The 21,737-nt window shown below is 45.8% G+C and overlaps 1 protein-coding gene across 2 annotated transcripts; it reads left to right on the top strand.

Annotated features, from left to right (window-relative positions):
- The first annotated feature begins 1,266 nt into the window (after window positions 1-1,266).
- LOC140465821 (uncharacterized) lies at window positions 1,267-16,900 on the top strand. 2 transcript variants are annotated; one of them, XM_072561643.1, is made up of 4 exons: window positions 1,267-1,777; window positions 11,225-11,277; window positions 11,368-11,523; window positions 15,991-16,089. In XM_072561643.1, the coding sequence occupies exons 1-3, from the start codon at window positions 1,310-1,312 to the stop codon at window positions 11,519-11,521; spliced, it is 675 nt and encodes a 224-aa protein (XP_072417744.1). In that variant the 5' UTR covers window positions 1,267-1,309; the 3' UTR covers window positions 11,522-11,523; window positions 15,991-16,089. The 2 variants fall into 2 exon arrangements, with proteins under 2 accessions (XP_072417744.1, XP_072417754.1); XM_072561653.1 differs by lacking the exon at window positions 11,368-11,523 and having other exon boundaries at window positions 15,991-16,900.
- Window positions 16,901-21,737: the final 4,837 nt, after the last annotated feature.

Here is a 21,737-nt window from a genome sequence, read left to right as displayed (position 1 = left end):
AAAATGTACAAAAAAGCAGCAATGAAAATGAGAGAGAAAAGTTTGAATCTGCCAGTTCCTGAAGTTTTCCTTTCTTGTATGGAAGATCCACATATGTCAACAGGCTGATGGATTTCAGAGTTCAAGTCTCCTTACCTGGGTGAATAGTTTATATGTCGTAGTGATCTGTACAAAGACAACACTCATACACTGTCTTGGAACAGATTAAGAGCAAATATTTGAACAGCTCCAGGAAGACACATCTTGTGTGATATAGTCGTACAGGGTCTTGCACAATACTTCCAGCCAAAGAATAATGTGATGACAGAATAACATAGAATAGCAAGACAGCCAGGAAAATGGCAAGGCCATTCAATAATACATGACAGGCTTCAGCAATGGGCTTCTAACCGGAAATATGACACAATAACTAATGAATTAATTATGAATATTATAAATAGGAGTAGAAACCTCATGTCTCCTGTACCATTCAGTAAGATCATAGCTGTTCTGGTTGTGTTTCAAGTTCTCCATTCCCTTCTACTCCTGATAAACCATAATCCCCTGAACAATAATAATTCATCCACCTCTGCCTCAAAAATATTTAAAATGAACCTGTTTCCACCACTTTCTGAGGCAGAGATTCCAAGCTGTTTGAGAGAAAAGAAAATCCTCATCTCAGTCTTGAAAGTGCGGGTATAATTTTAAAACAGTGGAGTGATCCATGTCCACTTTGTCAAGACTATGTTACGTACTTCAGTCAAGTCACCCCTCACTCTTAAACTCCCATAGAAATAGCTTGTTCAACCTTTCCTCATCAGACAACATTCTTATTCCAGATATTAATCCAGCAAACCCCTTCTGAACCACCTCCAACACACCCCGGGGGTGTAGAGTGACAGCAGTCCAAGAGTCAAGCACAGATGACAAGGTCAAAGCCATCCGTGCGCTTCCTGTCTTGTCTAACGGAGAAGGAGCCGGCATCTTCCTCGGTGGTACTGACTTGGATCCCAAATTCGCTGCTGCGCTGTGCAGAGAACATACGCCTCTTCGAAAAGGGAGTGCCCAATCACCCAGCACAATGACAATCGACCTGGTTGGGGGAATGTCAAACCCACGTTGAGCAGGGACTGACGTTTTGCTGCCGTGTCAAAATGTTTATCCATTCAAGCGGAGAGAGAAAAACAATTGATGATGAAGGAGTTACACCCCAGGGGAAGGGGCGGGGGGTTTGCAAGCCCAGCGAAGGGGAGGGGGGAGTGACCCACCGGTGTGACAAGTCAGTGCTGGTGCAGAAATACCAGTGCCACGCTGAGGGGGAGTGGGCAGGATGGGTGGCGGCGGCAGTAAATGGAGAAAGGTTTCAGTGGCGGCCCCGGGGTCCATCGGGGAGGGCGCAGAGGCAGGAGGCAGTCAGCAGCCAGGGCAGGAGGGCGGAGGGCAGCACGGAGAGCCCCGTCGCTCCGGGAGCACGGCAGACAGCGGGAGCTTGCAGTCTGCAGCCGAGGAAGGGAGCAGCGTCGAGCAGGAGCTGGACAGGGCGCTAGCCGAATGCTGGCTCACCCCCGCCGGGCAGGCCACCCCGGCTGCCAGCCGCCAGGCGGCCCCCCACAACAGCCTCTGTGTGCGGCTTGGCCAGGCTGAGAACGGCGCCACCGCTGGCTGCCAGTGGGAGTCGCTGCTGAGCTGCTGCACTGAGACCGTCCCGGGCCAGCACTGCGACCAGACAGACCCAACTGCAGCCCTGAGCTCCACCAAACTGGACATGGGGAATAGGAACCAGCCCAGCCCTACATACGTGAGTACTTATTCTGCTTTTCTTTTAAAAAAAACAGAAAAACAAGCCAAATGCCTGGTGGAAATATCAAAACGCAATTTTTATATATAAAACAGTAAAGCCAGTGACTGTTGTTCCCATCTATAAAATGACTCGTGTTAATAGGTATGGGTTTAATTAAACCAATGTGCATGGGGGACTTTATTTCAAGGAAAATAAAACAACTAACCGGGCATTAATTATTTAATTGTTTATAACAACTGGGAATGTATGCAAACAGCTAGATCAATGTCTTTGGCTAAACTCAAAGTCAAATTCTCAGCTTAAAAGGCGAGGAATGCTCGGTAAGAACCGTTTTGACGATGTTTTCACTTTGCGCAACAGGCTGGGAAATTTCATTAAACTGAAATAGAGCTGCAGATGCTGGGAAATGAGAAAGAAAAGCAGAAATTGCTGGAGAAACTTATCAGGTCTGGTAGCAACTGTGCAGTGAGAAACGCAGTTCATGTGGCGACTCCAGTGAGCCGCCTTCTGCACTGATCCTCCAGTATTTTCTATTTTTTTTTGCTGGAACATTTCATTCTCGGCTCACCCATAACGCGGACTGAATGGCACGTTAGTCAATGTCCAACACAATTACTACAATAACTGCTCCGTGAAGATTGTTTCTGATTTTACATCAGTAACTCATTCAGCTCATTAGGATTAGGTCAAACAATTACAAAGTTTCAAAGTTAAAAATCACACAACACCAGGTTAGAGCCCATCAGGTAACACAACCACCTGGTGAAGGAGCAGCACTCTGAAAGCTAGTGCTTCCATTCAAACCTGTCGGACTCTAACCTGGTGTTGTGTGATTTTTAACTTTGTCCATCCCAGTCCAACACCAGCACCTCCAAGTTAAAAGTTTCAACGTTTTCTTCCTTGCAGTATGTCTATTTTTAAAAACTTTGCCTTCTGAAATGATTTGTTCAGTTTCCTGTGCTGGACCACACAACGCAACATGGGGATAGAAGGATTGTGTCTCTCCATACCTTTCCCACTGACGGATGCATTTTTTTAAACTATCCACCAATGAATGGTATTGAGGAGAGGATCAGAAAGCAAACTGCAACCTGACACCTCAACTATTCCTGCTGGTAACAAAGATAGAAATGGAGCGAGGAATAGGAAGTTCAGTCTGTGTTATCCACAAGCCCTGCCCAACGTGATGAGGGAGGACTGCTGCTGGCCCGCTATCCATAATTTCCTTGTTTATCCCCACCCCTTTCATATCTCCTCCTGGGCTCCATCTCCACCTAACTGCTCACCTCTCCTCCCCCCTCCCCCAATTTCATCTTCAGCATAAATACCATGTTTTCCTAGCTGAAGAGTCACTGGTAGAAAGCACAGATACTGCCAGACCAGCAGCATGGTGGCTCAGTGGTTAGCACTTATGCCTCACAACGCCAGGGACCCAGGTTTGATTCCAGCCTTGGGCAACTGTTTGTGTGGAATTTGTACATTCTCCCCGTGTCTGCATGGGTTTCCTCTGGGTGCTCTGGTTTCTTCCCGCAATCCAAAGATATGCAGATCAGGGTGAACTGGCCATGCTAAATTGCCCTTAGTATTAGGCGCATTAGTCAGAAGGAAATGGGTCTGGATGCATTACTCTTCGGAGGGCTGGTGTGGACGTGTTGGGCCGAAGGGCCTGTTTCCACACTGTAGGGAATCTAATCTAAATCTAAAACTGGGTTTCTGCACCAATTTTGTTTCATTTCTGGTGGCAGAGAGAGGGAGGGTTAATTTCACCCCCCCTTCCCCCCCCCCTCCCCCCCCCCCCCCTCATTTGGTTTACGCAAGTTGTTATATACTGGCATTAACCAAAAGGATGGGGGTTCCTGCTGTTAATGGCCTGGGTTTACACTGGCTGGATGGTTGTGCCTCCCCTACCGGTGAGAACCAAGGGGTACCCACCGGCCCACAGCTCCAGGGAACTGGGAGCAGCGTCCCAGTGACAGCCCTGCTGTCAGATGGAGAACGGGGCGATGAGGACCCTGGGTCCGACACGATGACACCAGAGCGGGGAAATGACTCCAGCGTGGAGCCGGACAACTACCTCAGCCCTGGGAAGGTCCAGCAGTTTGCTGTCACCACGGGGATGCACGCAGCTACCCCACTGGAGCAAGACCAGAAGAAAATGGACACTGGTAACCCCGCAAACTGTTAAAATGGGGTTTAAAATTGCCAGCGTAAATGTACATAGCATTAAAGCGGCTACGCGATGTGTTTCAACGCTGGCCTTCCTGGCCAACGTCAAAGCCGATGTCCTGTTTCTGCAGGAGTGTGGGATACCGCACCTCAGCAGTTACAGGAGATGGTCGAGCTTGTGGGCCCACGGGCCGTCAGTGTGGTCGGGGGGCAACGATAGCCGCGCCTCCGGCCTGGGTATCCTGTTGCGGGGAGGCAACTTCACCATCTCCGAGGTTAAGGAGGTGGTGGGCGGGCGCCTCCTCGTCGCGGATGTTAAATACAGAAACGCTCCCGTGAGACTAATCAACGTGTACGCCCCAGTGGGTAAGAGTGAACGGTTGGCCGTCCTGCAACAGCTTCCACTGCTGCTGGCTACGTCCAGGCCGGTCATTCTGGCCGGAGACTTCAACTGCATCATTGATGCTGATGGACGATCCGGCGGGGGGGACAGTAAACCGGACGCTACGTCCAGGGCCCTGATGGAAACGGTCAAAGACGCCAAGCTACACGACGTCTTCAGCGCCCCTGCAGACGGAGCGCAGCGTAGATACACCTGGTCACGGGCAGACGGGTCTATCCGCTCAAGGATAGATTACCTGTTTGTGTCCCGAACGCTCTCGGTCAGATCCACCGACGTCAAGCCGGTGTTCTTCTCTGACCACTGCCTCCTGCTGGCCGACTGTCACCTACAGGACGAACAGCGGGCGGGCAAGGGAACGTGGAAACTGAACACTAAGCTGTTGACCCCGGGAAACATCGAAGAGCTCAAGAGGGATTACGCAGGTTGGAGAACCGTGAAGCCCCTCTTTGAGTCTCCAGCGGACTGGTGGGAAACGGTAAAAGGGAACATCAAGAGGTTCTTTATCCTCAAAGGTGTCCAGGAGGCGAGAGAGAGGCGGGGAAAACTGTCCCAGCTCCAGGAAAGTATGCAGAACCTGCTCCTGCTGCAGACGATGGGGGTGGATGTCACGGAGGACCTCAAGGAGGTGAAGGGCCAGCAAGCCTCGCTCTTTGCCTCGGAGGCCTCCAGGATAATCTTCCGGTCCAGGGTCCGCTCGGTGGAGCAGGACGAGACGTGCTCACGTTTCTTCTTCCAGAAGGTGCACAAAGAGAGCTCCGTGCTCAGCAGCCTGAAGAAAGAAGATGGCTCAGTAACGTCATCTCAGGCTGACGTCATGAGGATCAGCAAATCCTTCTACGCCAGCCTGTATGACTCGAAGCCGACCGACAGCGCGGCCTCCCAGTCGTTCCTGTCCTCTATCACGGAGGTCCTAGATGACGGAACACGAGAGAGGCTGGACCAGCCGCTATCTCTGGATGAACTGACCAAGGCCCTCGAGTCCTTCGAAAAGAATAAAACTCCCGGAAGCGACGGCTTACCGGTCGAGGTTTATTCCGCTCTTTGGGACTTGATCGGCCAGGACCTGCTGGAGGTGTATGTCAGTATGCTCCGGGCAGGTACCATGAGTGAATCCATGAGGAAAGGCATCATCACCCTCGTCTACAAGCGGAAGGGGGAGAGGGAGGAAATTAGAAATTGGAGACCGATCTCACTGTTAAATGCAGACTACAAAATCCTGTCAAAGGTCATCGCCAACCGGGTCAGGTCTGCTCTGGGATCGGTGATCCACCCGGACCAAACCTGTGCTGTACCGGGCAGGAAGATCTCTGAGAGTCTCGCACTCCTCAGGGATACGATCGCCTACGTGCAGGACAGGGGGGTGGACACCTGCCTCATCAGCCTGGACCAGGAGAAAGCCTTTGACAGGATATCGCATACATATATGAGGGATGTCCTCTCCAAAATGGGCTTTGGGGAGGGAATCGGAAATTGGATCAGACTGCTCTACACCAACATTGTCAGTGCAGTCTCAATCAATGGGTGGGAATCAGATAGCTTCCCTGTAAGATCTGGAGTCAGGCAGGGATGCCCCCTCTCACCCGCCTTGTTTGTGTGTTGCATAGAGCCATTTGCCGAATCCATCAGGAAGGATGCGAGCCTGAGAGGGGTGACTATTCCTGGCAGCGGGGGCCTGCAGGTTAAGGCCTCCCTGTACATGGATGACGTCGCTGTTTTCTGCTCGGATCCGCTGTCCGTGCACAGACTCGTGTGCATCTGCGACCAGTTCGAACGGGCCTCGGGGGCCAAGGTAAACCGAGGCAAGAGCGAGGCCATGCTCTTCGGGAACTGGGCCGACCAATCCTCTATCCCCTTCACCGTCAGGACTGACCACCTGAAGGTGCTGGGTATTTGGTTCGGGGGGGCTGGGGCGTGCGCCAAGACCTGGGAGGAGCGGATCAGAAAGATGAGACAGAAACTAGGCAGATGGGGGCAACGGTCGCTCTCCATCGCGGGAAAAAACCTGGTCATCAGGTGTGAGGTCCTCTCAGTATTGCTATATGTGGCACAGGTCTGGCCTATCCCCAGGACCTGTGCCGCCGCAGTCACCCGGGCCATCTTCCAATTCATTTGGAGATCAAAGATGGACCGGGTCCGAAGAGACTCAATGTACAAAGACCGGTGCAATGGGGGAAAAAACACGCCCAATGCCACCCTCACCCTGATGGCCACCTTTGTGTGTGGCTGCATCAAGCTGTGCGTGGATCCCCGGTACGCAAACACCAAGTGTCACTACGTACTGAGGTTCTACCTGTCCCCGGTGTTGCGAAGGATGGGCCTGGCCTCGCTGCCGCGGAACGCTCCGAGTAGTTGGACCGTTCCGTATCACCTGTCCTTCGTGGAGAAATTTATGAGGAAAAACACCTTTGACCACAAGTCCATCAGGAAGTGGTCAGCACGTAGCGTCCTTGAGACCCTTCGGGAAAAGGAGAGGGCGGATCCTGTCGAGCGGTTCCCTGAGCAGACTGTCAAAGCCATTTGGCAGAATGCCTCATCGCCAGAACTTTCCAACAAGCACCAAGACGTGGCTTGGCTGGTGGTGAGAAGGGCTCTGCCTGTGAGATCCTTTATGCACGCCCGGACTCTCTGCCGCACCGCACGCTGCCCTCGAAGTGGCTGCGGGGGGGACGAGACTGTCACACACCTCCTTCTGGAATGTGCCTATGCAGAGGAAGTCTGGAGAGGAATGCAGTGGTGCTTGTCGAGGTTCGTCCCGAGCAGCGCCGTGACGCGGGACTCCGTGCTCTACGGCCTGTTCCCCGGGACTCACACCGAGACGAACATTAACTGCGCCTGGAGGATCATCAACTCGGTGAAGGACGCTCTCTGGGCGGTCCGAAACCTGTTGATCTTCCAGCTGAAGGAGTTGACCCCGACCGAGTGTTGCAGACTGGCACATTCCAAGGTCCAAGACTACGTGTTGAGGGACGCGCTGAAGCTTGGGGCAGCTGCCGCCAAGGCGCGGTGGGGAAAGACCACCGTGTAAGATCGGCCTGCCGAAAGAATAACAGGGGGCCCATACAGACGTTTTTTTGGGCTCTGCTGATGCCTCAGCCAAATATATGTATATATACAAGATTGAAAAAATGCACAGGATTGTAAAGGACAAGAATAAAGTCGAATCTGTGTTTGTAAATATGGACATATGTATGGCATGATCCAATGTACAGACCATCAAATCATTTATGAATAAAGTATATTTTTGAAATAAAAAAAAAAGGTTGTGAGACGTGACTGGGCTCCCCTGGTAGAGGATCATCATGCACCACCTCAATCATTCACATTTCAACATCACTGCTGCCTTCAAATGGACAAACAATGAGGAAGTCTTTTTCTGTCATTGCCTTATCAATGTTGGATGGTACCCTTCTGCATTGAGCTCCAGTTCCTCTGGACAAAGAATACAATGGATCATGTTGGGAATACTGCACTATCCTGTATTTTGTTGGAGGAATACCAGGCTGCTCAGGCATCACTGGAGGTGTATGATCTCCACCCATCTGTAATCCACACTGGATTATACAGACCAAGATGTTACTATGTCAACTTGATGCTTGCAAATGCTATGCTTCGCAAAGAAAGCCGTTGTGGGTAATGTCATGTGCTTCACTCCAGTCTACCATTCACTTCCACTATCCCACAGCCAGTGGCTGTAAAAAGTTAGAAGTTCCTTGAGTGTTTATAATGTTCAATCCAACACGAGGTGTAAAGTTTCTTCATACTGAAAGAAATCAGTTCTTCCCCTTGGAATACCAGCAGCAGAATGACAGGACACTACCATTTTCACAGAGATTGGGTTACCCCACACACAAAGTTCCTAGAGAGCTCAGTACACATGGCCAGAAGTGCTGTTTTCAGTAGCACCATGACAACATGCACAGTCCTTGCATCCCATTTATTTCTAACCAGCTTTGCTGCACCAATTCTGTGTTTGGTGAGAACATGACTGCAGAGGATGGTAATGCACAGTTTCATGCACTTATTATTAACGCACACATGCTGGTGTGTGATTCAGAATAGCACCAACTGCACAGTTTTGATTCCATTTCCAGTAAAAGGCCTTGCCTCATCATCCTGTTGGTGTAAGTGAAAGACAGTGGGAAACTAGTACTGATGAAAATCTGCCAAGAAAACAACGCTGGGTGAAGCAGCAGTCGACATGACCAAAGGAGGAAAGGTTTAGAGGAATATGAGCCACCTGCAGGCAAATGGGACTAGTTCAGATTAGGTCAGTATATAAGGTAAAAACAATGACTGCAGATGCTGAAAACCAAATACTGGATTAGTGGTGCTGGAAGAGCACAGCAGTTCAGGCAGCATCCAACGAGCAGCAAAATCAACGTTTCGGGCAAAAGCCCTTCATCAGGAATAAAGGCAGTGAGCCTGAAGCATGGAGAGATAAGCTAGAGGAGGGTGGGGGTGGGGAGAGAGTAGCATAGAGTACAATGGGTGAGTGGGGGAGGGTATGAAGGTGATAGGTCAAGGAGGAGAGGGTGGAGTGGATAGGTGGAAAAGAAGATAGGCAGGTCGGACAAGTCAAGGAGACAGTAACTGAGCTGGAAGTTTGAAACTAGGATGAGGTGGGGGAAGGGGAAATGAGGAAGCTGTTGAAGTCCACATTGATGCCCTGGGGTTGAAGTGTTCCGAGGCGGAAGATGAGGCGTTCTTCCTCCAGGCGTCTGGTGGTGAGGGAGCGGCGGTGAAAGAGGCCCAGGACCTCCATGTCCTCAGCAGAGTGGGAGGGGGAGTTGAAATGTTGGGCCACGGGGCGGTTTGGTTGATTGGTGCGGGTGTCTCGGAGATGTTCCCTAAAGCGCTCTGCTAGGAGGTGCCCAATCTCCCCAATGTAGAGGAGACCACATTGGGAGCAACGGATACAATAAATGATATTGGTGGATGTGCAGGTGAAACTTTGATGGATGTGGAAGGCTCCTTTAGGGCCTTGGATAGAGGTGAGGGAGGAGGTGTGGGCACAGGTTTTACAGTTCCTGCGGTGGCAGGGGAAAGTGCCAGAATGGGAGGGTGGGTCGTAGGGGGGTGTGGACCTGACCAGGTAGTCACGGAGGGAACGGTCTTTGCGGAAGGCGGAAAGGGGTGGGAAGGGAAATATATCCCTGGTGGTGGGGTCTTTCTGGAGGTGGCGGAAATGTCGGTGGATGATTTGGTTGATGCGAAGGTTTGTAGGATGGAAGGTGAGCACCAGGGGCGTTCTGTCCTTGTTACGGTTGGAGGGGTGGGGTCTGAGGGTGGAGGTGCGGGATGTGGACGAGATGCGTTGGAGGGCATCTTTAACCACGTGGGAAGGGAAATTGCGGTCTCTAAAGAAGGAGGCCATCTGGTGTGTCCTATGTTTGAACTGGTCCTCCTGGGAGCAGATACGGCGGAGGCGGAGAAATTGGGAATACGGGATGGCATTTTTGCAAGAGATAGGGTGTTACACCTCTTCCCACCCTATCCCCCCCCCCCCACACCGTTCCACCCCCACCGTTCCCCCCCACATCCCCCCCCCCCACACCGTTCCCCCCCACATCCCCCCCCCACACCGTTCCCCCCCCCCACTTCCCCCCCCCCACTTCCCCCCCCCACTTCCCCCCCCCCATTCCCCCCCCACACTTTCCCCCCCCATTCCCCCCCCCACACTTTCCCCCCCATTCCCCCCCCCATTCCCCCCCCCACTCCCCCCCCCACACTTTCCCCCCCCACACTTTCCCCCCCCCGTCCCCCCCCCAACTTCCCCCGGCCACACCTTCCTCCCACACCTTTCCCCTCCCCCCCCCCCATCTTCCCCTCCCCTCCCCCCCCACCTTTCCTCTCCCCCCCCCCCCCACCCCTTTCCTCTCTTTACCCCCCCCCACCTTTCCCCTCATGGTGACTTCTGAGCTGCTGCAATCACTCACACCGACTGAAAGAAGAAACAATGGAACAACAGCTCACCGTCCTCACCCCAGATCCTGATCCCTGCTCTCCCTGCGTTCCCATTCAGTGATCTCCCTGATGCTAATTGACCTACATTGGCCCCTGGTTTAGCAATATGTTGTGTTCTCATATTACTTTACAAGTCCCTCCAATCACTCTATTGCTGTAACTTCTTCCAGCTCTGCTACAACTCTCTGTGCTCATCCAATTTTAGCCACTTACAAATCCTCTATTGTAAACACTCCACCATTTGTAGTCGTGTGTTCAGCCCCCTAGATCATAGGGTCTGGAATTCTCTTCCTAAATCACATCATCTCTGTACTTCTCCTTCTTTAAGGTTGTCCTTAAAACTGACCAAGCTTTGAGCAAGCTTTTGGTCTTCTGTCCTAATATAGTGCCACATTATGTTAGTTAATGCTCCTGGGAGTTTCTAAAGATGCTAAATTAATGTGGTAGATGAGGTGTAGTCAGTGTTCTGTAAGCATACAGCAGCCAATTTGCATTCAAAACAATCTCAGGAATAGAATAAATGAGGAACTGAAAACGAGGTATAATCACATATTAATGATGCTGGTTAAGAAAGGGACGTTGCCTGCACTCTAGGAAGTTTCACTGCTTTTCTTCAGCTGGCATCAAACAATTGTTTGCATCCACAGCTGAATAGGGCTTTAGCCTGATCAAAATGATACATCCCTCTCCTCCTTTAAGACATGGCTTAAAATTCACAACTTTACTCAAATTTTGTTCACTCTTCCTCCTTAGGCTTAGTGTCCATTTTATCTTTGTGCCTCTGTGAATCACATTGGGATGTTTTTGCGATGTTAAAGGAGCTATGAAAATATAAGTTATTGTTGTGTAAGTCCAGTATATACTTAGAAGCTTCATCTAATATATATTTAATTTTTCTTTTAATATTCCAGGATTTAGTCACGAAAAGCACACAAGACCTAAAAAATAATAACTTGGCCAATGGGTAAGCCCTATTTGAACAGCCTGTTTGTTACACTTTTGTGGGATTTTGGAACATTAACTATCTTCTTATTCAATTGTCTCTTATCCATAGGGTTCTCTTCAACTCTATTATCTTAGTAAATATTAATAGTTCTTGGAACACTAACTATCTTCTTGCTCAAATGCCTCTTATCCATCGGGTTGTCTCCACATTGGTTATCTTAGTCATTGTTGATAGCAAGTACACCATTCGCCATCACTATTAACGGTAAGTGCAATAATGACTATTACAAGAATTTTGTAGCTCTACAGACGTTTTATTTTGAAAAGTCAGAAAACCTTGACAGCATTGTCTACTTGGCCACAATTACAGATCTGCTTTTAAAAATTCCAAAATACAAACTAATGACCCGAATTTTAACACTGGCTGAAATTTAGCACAGTGCTGCTTTCTCAGTAATTTTTAAGATAGAGCAAAACACTTACCAGCAAGGAATGGAAATCACATCACAGAAAGCTATAAGACATGACTGTATCCTGTTGTGATTTGAATTGTAATACTTCTCTAATAGTGGATTATGTAGTATTAATAAGGTGCTCGATAACAAGCTGATTGTAGCAATTCCCAAAGGGAACATGTAACATGTGAAAGTTGGTATAACTTGCAATTAAAATAAGATTGCATGTTTTGTGAGGTACTTCATGAAGTAACATTAGACGTATAGAGACACTTGTCTCATTGGGATAATGAATAATTTATGTCAGTCTTCCAAGATGGAAATGACAATGCAGGGTAAACATTAGAAAGTAGGACTGTGAAATATTAGAAGTTAATGTAGAGAAAGGAGGTACTGGTAGGTTTAACAATCTTAAAAGTAGATAAATCTGCAGGCCTGATTGAGATGTATCCCAAGCTGTTGAGGGAATCAAGATTAAAGATATCAAAGATCCTGGCAGAACTTTTCAAATCTGCTCTGATCACAGTTGAGGTACCAGAGGACTGGTAACGTTGTCCTGTTACCAAAAAAGGAAGTAAGGGATTAATCAGAAGCTTACAATCCAGTCAATTTAATCTTGGTGGTGGGGACATTATTAGAAAGAATTCTGAGGAATAAAATATATTGCACTTGGAGAGTAATCAGCATGGATTTGTTAAGGGAAGTTGGTGTTTGACAAATTTGATCAAATGTTTTGAGAAGATAATCAGGAGCATGAATGAAGATAATACATTTGATGTGGTCTACATGCAATTCTGGTCACAAACTACAGGAAAAATATGATTGCACAGGAGAGGTTGCAGGGGAGATTTAATTGGATGCTGGAATAAAGAGAAAATACAGCAGATGCTAGAAATCTGAAACAAACACAGAGAATGCCAGAAAAATTCAGCAGGTCTGGCAGCATCTGCAGGGAGAGAAATAGAGGTAACATTTAAAGTCTGGTATTACTCTTCAGAACTGAAGAAGAGTTATACAGGGCTTGAAAGATTAACTCTGCATCTCTCTCCACAGATGTTGTCATGCCTGCTGAATTTGTCAGGTTACTGCCTGCGCTGGAGGATCTGAGCTTTGAGGAAAGATTAGATCAGCTGGGATGGCTTTTCTCAGAGCAACGAACAACGAGGGGAGTCCCGATTAAAAAATATAAAAGATTACGAGGGCCGTAGACAGAGTGGACAGACTTTTTTTCCATTAGTAAAGGGATTAATCACAAGTGGGTGTAGATTTAAGATAAGGTAGAAGGTGAAGAGGAGAGCTGAGGAGAATATTTTTCACCCATATGGAGTGGGACCCTACACACAGTATTTAAACTTATGTTGCTATTGCCTCCAGGATTGTGGGCCAAAGGCTAGAGAGTAAGTGTGTAGTCAATAGCAATCACAACATTAAAGAGAAATCTTGACAGATATATGAACAGGCAAGGAATAGAGGGATACAGACAACATAGAGGTAAAAGGTTTTTAGTTTAGAGAGGCATCATGTGTCAGTGCTGTTTTGGTGGGCCAAAGGGCCTGTTTCTGTGCTGTACTCTTCTTTGTTTTGAGTCAGATCTTGATCGAACAGCAGGAACACAATAGGCTGAATGGGTTCCTTCAGTGCTGTGGCCATCTGTGAGTCTATATGGTAAAAAGTTGAGGCACCTTTCCTTGGGAAACACTACATTTTCATCATGTCAATAAGAAAATGATGCTTTATTCCTGTTGTCTGACTCATAGCTCCCATCACAATTCATTGGCCAATTCACAAGGTTACTCCCAAAACCTGCAATCATATATTTTCTCACTGTCAATGTAGAAAATTAACACATGCCTTCACTCGCCTAATTCTCAGGAGTGACCTCCTCAGAGATTGAAATTAGTCAGACCTACTCTTCACACACACCTGCTGACCATCTTTGATCAACTAAAACCTAACCAAACGTCCATCCGTTCTATCGCTGATAATTGATTCAGTGACTTTTCCACAGTTGATGTAAAATTGGCAGCTCTGCATTTACCTGCTTTTTTCCCCCTTTCCTTTCTTCCTAAATAAGAGTGCAATATTTCAATCAAAATGTATAGTTCCTGAACTTGACAGCTTTGGAAAATTGTAGTTAATTTGTCTATAATTTCTACGTGGTGTAGAAAACAACAGATACTGAAGAGTTTCCCTGACCACATTCTTGCGAGAGTTCTGAAAACCTGTATCCCAGAATGAACTCTTCCTTACAGCCAAGCTGTTCAGTATAACTCCACCATTTTGATTGAAACTGTATCATTATTACTTTACTACAACTGAGTCCAAATCCTGGAATTTCCTAATAGTACTGTCAATGTACCTATAGCCCCAGAACTTTATTTTTAATTTATACATTCACGGGACGCAGACCAGCATTTATTTCCCTAATTCCTAGAGGGCAGTTAAGTATCATTCACATTGCTGTGGATCTGAAGTCAGATGTCAGCCAAACCAGGTAAGGGAAGCCTATGGGGCATTAGTGAGCCAGATGCATATTTACGATAATCAACACTGGTTGCATGATTGCCATTCTGCTAGCTTTATTATTTCAGATTTTACTTTACTGAGTAAAAATTTCACGATCTGTCAATGTGGGCTTCAAACTCACGCCCCTGAGAACATTAGCCTGGAGTTCTGAAATTCAAACATGAGTCCCCAGTCCCCAAACCTAGTTCTCTAAGTTACAAGAACTATGGCTACAAAATTTGTTAAGTGTGTAAACCTACCCATGAGCACGTTGGACAGCAAATTAAAATATGGTGCCATTCAAGACATTATTTTAAACCAAATAAAAAGTGCTGAAAATAAACTGAGCAGGTTTGGCAACATCTGTGGAGACAGGAATACAACTTGTTGTCAAATATGATCTTTGATTCCGGGGACACCAGGACTAATGTAGGAGGAGAGATTGACTAAGTTATTATTGTTTTCACTGGAGTTCAGACGAATGGGGGTGGGAATCTCATACAGACTTATAAAATTCCAGCAGGACTAGACAAGGTGGTTGCAGGGAGGATGTTCCCAATGGTGAGTGTGTCCAGAACCAGGGGTCACAGTCTAAGGGTTCAGGGTAGATCACTTCGGACAGAAACAAGGAGTCATTTCTTCACCCAATCAGTGGCAAGCCTGTGGAATTCATTACCACAGGAAGTAGTTGATGCCAAAACATTGAATGTATTCAAGAGGCATCTAGATATAGTACTTGGGTTGAATGGAATCAAAGGTTATGGGGAGAAAGCAGGATTAGGCTATTGAGCTGGACGATCAGCCATGATCGTGATGAATGGCAGAGCAGGTTTGAAGGGCCGAATGGCCTCCTCCTATCTTCTGTGTTATGTTTCTTCCTTTCTGAAGGAGAGTCATGTTCAACCCAAATTGTTGGGGATGTTTTTCAGCTCTTAAAATCAAATAGGTAGCTTAAGCACTGGCAACCCACACACCCTGAGCTGTTCCCTGAAATTATGAAGAGAGATAAAGTATCTGCTGGCCCAATCACCCTTAAGCCTCTTGAGACTCTTGAGTTACCAGTTTAAGGCTATCAAAGGCCTTAGTTCCACCTCTGCCGTCATAATATGGTGGGCAGGGACGGAAGTGGTCAGCTGTGACTTTCCAACTTGAGGGAAAAGATGGGAAGAAAAGGTTGGTGTAAATTTTTTAATGGTGCCCTTTGCCCATTAGAGGCACCCTTCCAAGTTGATACTCCCGGCTTCTCAAATCGAAAGTCTCACCTCAAATTCCCTAAACCTCTAGCATCCTTGGTTTTCCCCCCACCCAAAAATCCTGGATTTACTGGCGTCCGGAATTCCTCTGTCAGAAATTCCCTCCCAGTCCCAGCAACAGTCAGTCCTGCATCCTGGCACTGCTGGGCCTAACACAGTCAATCAGACTGGCAGCAGCTCTCAAAGGAGTTGCTTTCTGTCCCTAAGGAGACTTTGCTGGTATGTGCCCCATTATACTGTCACTGTGTGGCAGCTCTTTATAAACTCAGTGGGCCCAAGACCTACTATCAGTTGTGTCCACTAGACATTTCACTCATTATCTCCATTGCCATCTCCACAGATGCTGGCAGGCCAGCTGAACTCTTCCAGCACTTGATTTGTTTCAGACCTCCAGCATCCAGAGTGATTTGTTGTTCTAAACAAATCTGCTTTCTTCACTTCCCCAAACTTAATTGCTTAAAAATGTCTTCTGCTGGCCAGCCAGAAACATATTGAGGAATGTGTTCTCTTCTCTTTCAGATTCCACATCAACGGAAAGAACACATCTCAGAACTCAACTCCAATTCTCTATGATTACTTTGAAGAGGAATTAATGGCCAGTATTGTTAAAGAATACAGCTAACCACTAGTTAAAATATCAATGAAATCTGATCCATTAGATAGAATCCATGCATGTTACCAAAGTGAAAAGGAATTAACATACTTTAATGCAATGCTTATTGTAATATAATTATTTTGTATATATATTTTGAAAAGAATAAATGATTTATTTAAGGAATACTCACACATTCTCAGATATAACAATTGCTGACTATCAATTATTTTTTTTGGAAGCTAGAATTTAATTAGATTAGTGGACTTACTGTCATTCACTAAAAGCTAGAGGTAGATGCTGAGAAAGTGTTGCCCCTGTTTTGTATGTTTTGCAGTAAAAAGCATTGAATATTAAGTTACTTCAAATATCAGGGGCATATTTTCATTTGCCAGCTGAATTTGCTGAGGTTATTCGATTCAAAATGAGGGAATAACTATTGGTAAAGTTTTAAGTTTCAGGACTAAATACACTTTCATGTTTACTTCTGAATTATTTGCAATTGAACCTAAATTGAGCGTATTATTAGCAAGGCTACTTCAAGTGATGGAGTACAAAATCTTCTTGTTCCTGAGGTGCATGATGACTTTTATTGACCTTTTGATTTCTCTCCAAAGCTATAGTAAATACGAACCTAGAGTGTATTAATTTCCTGAACATTTAATCAAAGGTTAACTTGTGGTTATGAAACTGTATCTTTCCCTTTCATCCCTGCCCTCTCCCCACACAATTAATTTGTCACCAAGCTCATGGAACCCAGCTAGATTTGTTTTACTTTTGTAGAAAATCCATTTAGAAAATTTCTATTAATCCATCAGTGTTTCTCAAATAAATAAAATGTGGTCCTTTAAAAGATAATTGAGTAAAAGAAGATTAAAATGTATTCCCTTTCTGAGGTAAATTTGTCTGTTTTGTGAATGATCTTCAAAGAAAAGCATTTAAAATAAGAAAGTGGGGTTTCAAGAAGGGTCTCAAAGCTGGTGTCAGTTAAATAGCTGACCGTCATTATTAGTTAATCACAGAAAAACTATGTTAACTGCTTACCAAAAACATGTTTTATGCATAAATCCAGGGAGAATAAACTGGCTATTGTTTTCTCTGGGTGCACTGTCCTAGATTACTGACACATTGGGTTTATAGAAGGACAATGTATTAGCGAATCTCTGAAGAGTGAAGCAAAAAAAAAGCTGCTTTTTCCCACCTTTACACAAGACTAGCAACTCACTGCTTTTTGCAATCAATGTCTCTGTCTTCTTTCCAGTCTGCAATGGAGAATAGCAGCAGGCATGAAGGGTCAAAATGGTCTGCTCCTTCTCCTAAGTCCTTTGGTCCAATAATATCAGTGAGTCTACAATTCATGCTCACATTTCACAGGTAATCAATATTATATTTACCCAAACAAACAATTTAATCATATTCCCCATGGGCAACCAAAAACAGCAAGATAGAGCTCTGGGATTTTCCCAAATGCCAAAGTTCTTATGTGTAGAATCTCATTAACTGCACACACATCTTTCTATGCAACCCTTCAGACAGGCTCACTGCTTTAATTAATCACGAATGCTTTCACTCCATTACTGAGCAACTGATGTGTGATCAGGCAGGCAGACATACAGGCCTGTTCCTTAAAGCTTACATAATGCATTTACAGTATGCTCTCGTCCTGCACAGCCTTCACCTAAGCCAACACCCTGGACATACCCTGCATACTTGACCCTTCTCCAATACCTAACTCAGTGAATGAACAGTGAATGGTACCATCAGATAAATATATCAGCTACGTAATCCTAACTGCACAGACCAATAGAGCCCTCAAGTGTTGACTCTGCAGACTGAAGTTTGTCCAATGTGTTCTGAAATTAGATTAGTGGACTTACTGTCATTCACTAAAAGCTAGAGGTAGATGCTGAGAAAGTGTTGCCCCTGTTTTGTATGTTTTGCAGTAAAAAGCATTGAATATTAGTTACTTCAAATATCAGGGGCATATTTTCATTTGCCAGCTGAATATGCTGAGGTTATTCGATTCAAAATGAGGGAATAACTATTGGTAAAGTTTTAAGTTTAAGGACTAAATACACTTTCATGTTTTCTTCTGAATTATTTGCAATTGAACCTAAATTGAGCTTATTATTAGCAAGGCTACTTCAAGTGATGGAATACAAGATCTTCTTGTTCCTGCGGTGCATGATGACTTTTATTGACCTTTTGATTTCTCTCCAAATTAGATGATAATGGTTCAATATATATATTGCATGACTTATGGAAGTACGCGGCATAGAAGGAGGCCATTGAGCCCATCATGTGTTCTACAGTCAACAAAGATTTGACTACAGTAATCCCATTTTCCTATGATTATTGATGCATTAGGTTTATAGAAGGACATTATACAAGTGAATTTTTGAAGAATGACGCAGGAGGATGCTACTCTTTTTCCACCTTTATACAGTTATATTGCTTCCTACTGCAAGACTTGCAACTCACTGCCTGTTGCAATCAATGTCACAACAATCCTGAATTTCTTTGCCTGTTTTCTTTCCAGTCTGCAATCCAAACTAACAGCAGGCAGGAAGGGTGAAATGGCCTGCTCCTTCTCCTAAGGCTTAAGGTCCAGTAACATCATTTTCATAGCCCTGGAGTCTGAGCCACACAATCTTCTTGCAGATGTCATGATCTATCTGTTTTCCCCTCACCATTCGCTGCTTCAAGGAAAATAACCCCACCATATTTAATCTTTCCTCTTAGCTCAGACAGCATCCGAGTAAATTTCCTCTGCAACTTCTCTAGTCCAATCATAACTGTCCTAATAAATAAATGTGCTGACCAAAACTGCACCCGGTTGTGTGGCTCAACCAGGTTTTGATACAGTGGGCCTCAGTGGCTAGTCCAGTATTTGAAGCCAATCACTAATTGTGCAGAAGGTAGTTGAGAGTCAATCACATTGCTGATTGTTGTCACATGGAGACCAGAGCAAGTTTGGAAGGCAAATTCCCTTCCCCAAAGAGCTTTAGTGGTTTTTACATGCCAACCAACAGTGGTTACATAGTTACCATTAGGATTTCTTTATTGAAATTAAATTTCACCATCTGCCACAGTGGGTTTTGAACCTATGTACACAGGGCATTAAGTTGGGGTTCTGGATTACTAGTCTAGTGACATTACCACTACACCAGTGCCCCCCACAAGATTTCTCGATCCCTTACCTTGTTATCCCTCCCGAAAAGTGAATTACTTTACAGTTTTCCAGATTGAATTCTATTTGTCACGACTGTGTCCAAACACTACTACCATAGTCCAAATTATTAATGTATGCTGGCCCAGCATCTGGCTCCATGGAACCCCATTGGAAACAAACTTCCAGTCACAGAAATGTCACATACCATCAGCCTCTGCTTCCTGAAACCCAGCACGTTGGAGCCTGTGTGGTACTTTGCCTTAGATCCTATTCTGGGCTATTACTTTCTTGACCATTAAGGATCCTATCAAAAGTCTTGCTACAGTTCATGTTGATCAGATAAAAAGCATTACCCTCATTAATGCCTCTGGTTACCTTCTCATTGCTAATTATACGTGATTAATCCAAGTGTCGAAGCATTGTGTCCCTCAGAATTCTTTCTATTAACTGACATTGTCCCACCCTCCTACAAGGACCTCCACTAAATTGAGGTTGAGAATGCAATCCTGAATCAGAATTCTTTGTCAATGTTTGGCTGAATCGTTTCTGAACATGGCCTGCATTGAGACTCAAAATTTATACCAGTCCTATCACACATCAGTGAACCATATGTGCCCAAAGACCATCACTGTTATTCATATCACTCAATATTGTATTGCAGGATTAACAGCTTCAGCAAGACAACAAGATTTAATAACTCCACAGTTCCTGTGAGACTGATTTTCAGTGGCTTTAATGAAGGCCTCTGCAGGTCAGACACAATTCATGTGACTGTCAATCCCAGTCGGAGAGTGGCAGCTTGACCGAGGCTGCTTGACAGCTGTAACAAGTTGCTGGCTGTCCAGCCCATCTGGTTTTGTGGATCCAAGCCAGCCATTTGCTAAGGAGGTGTTGAGGGTGGAGATGCATGTCACCCTGCGATAGTACATCACTTTCTAATCCCAATGCTCTTATATCACCATATGGGTCAGCATTCCAATGATCTGCGGGAGACCAGATTAGAGGAGATCCATGATAGGACTGAAAACCCAATCCGCTCTATCCACTGTCATCAGAGATCCACTCATATATGACTCTTAAGAAGAGGTATACTGCTTCTCTTTTTAAGCATGGGTAGTATCAATTAACCACTTTGCAACTGATGTTTACAAAAATAAGAAATGCGTTGCAATGTGTTTCTTAGTGTCCCTGAGATTTGGAGGAAGAGATTTCAGAATTGGCAGTTTCCTTCTTAAGGAGTCTTAGGGCTGAATGTTATTTTCTTTTGGCTAAATCCAAGTTGGGTATGTTTGTTGGAGGGATTTCTGCCACAAAGGTGGGTTTTGCACTGTATCTTACCAACTTTGCCATATTAACTATCCATCTCGTCCCTGTGCTGCACGTCCATGTCCAATTCCAGTCCCATCTCACCATATGCTGTTCCCAGAACAAACTCAGCCCTCAGCAGATATTCATTAAAAGACTGGCACCTATTGTGCCCATGCCATCTGTAAAGTGTCTCAGTGCATCTGAACAAGCACTGGCATTCTGAGATTGCCCTGCTTACACAAGGACGAGTTGTGAAAAGGGGAACTTGGCCCTTTGATTCTTCGACATGGCCCTGGAGGACCTGGTTGAGGGGTGGGGGGGGGGGGGGTGATTTAATGGCTGTAAAATGCCTGATTGTTACAGCATTAGTCATCATGTCATGGCCACAGACAAGGTTCCATGGACGGAGGTCATGCCATTTGGAAGCCAGAGGAACAATGCCTATGCAGGGTTACAGATGGTGCTGACACCTTTGGCTCTCCAGCTTTCGCAGCTCCAATAGTGGAGTTGTCAGTGAGTCATTACACAGTGTCTGTGTCTGAAGGCTGCAAGACTAGGGGTGGGGGGGGGGGGGGAGGTGCAATGCTTCAGAATAGTCTGTGAAAAGGGGCACTGCAGGACTGTGAGCAAAGTTCTTTACCTTTAGAAGCCCTAACATCAGTGGGTCGACACCCACTTCTACAATGTGGATTTGCACATTGGTAATGGAGATACTTTGGGACAGGTGGTAAGCTGAAACTTCCAGGTAGCTGCTCTGGTTTCCACATCTTGTTTTTTTTCCTGACATCTAGATTGTTTAGAGAGGTTGGTAAGATAGGAAGGTGAGGCGAGTTGGGGATTAGCAAGCAAAAGTCCCCCTTAATTGGCAACTCACTGCAGCCTGGCAAGAAACCCACCACATCATTTATGAGAAGAGTAAAAGATGGAGTGAGATACTCCAGATATTGACATCGGCTTTGTCAGATTTCATCTCTGATTCTGCCACATTATTGCCTTAGCCCATGTCACTCAGACAGATTCTGCTGATAGAAATTCAGAAGAAAGTTGTCACAGAGGGTTAGCTAAAAGCTAATTCCAACATTGTCAATTTATTTCATAAATGCTGTATAACTGGAGACCTGCAAGTTCAAAGCATGAGCATAAATACGAAACAAAATACATTTGCAACTTGCTTCTATGACTTGATATTTAATG

This window comes from Chiloscyllium punctatum, chromosome 3 (genome assembly GCF_047496795.1).
Source record: "Chiloscyllium punctatum isolate Juve2018m chromosome 3, sChiPun1.3, whole genome shotgun sequence".
In the NCBI taxonomy this organism is placed as follows: Eukaryota; Metazoa; Chordata; class Chondrichthyes; order Orectolobiformes; family Hemiscylliidae; genus Chiloscyllium; species Chiloscyllium punctatum.
Note: the sequence above shows the minus strand (reverse complement) of the source record. Positions and strands in the feature narration are given on the sequence as shown.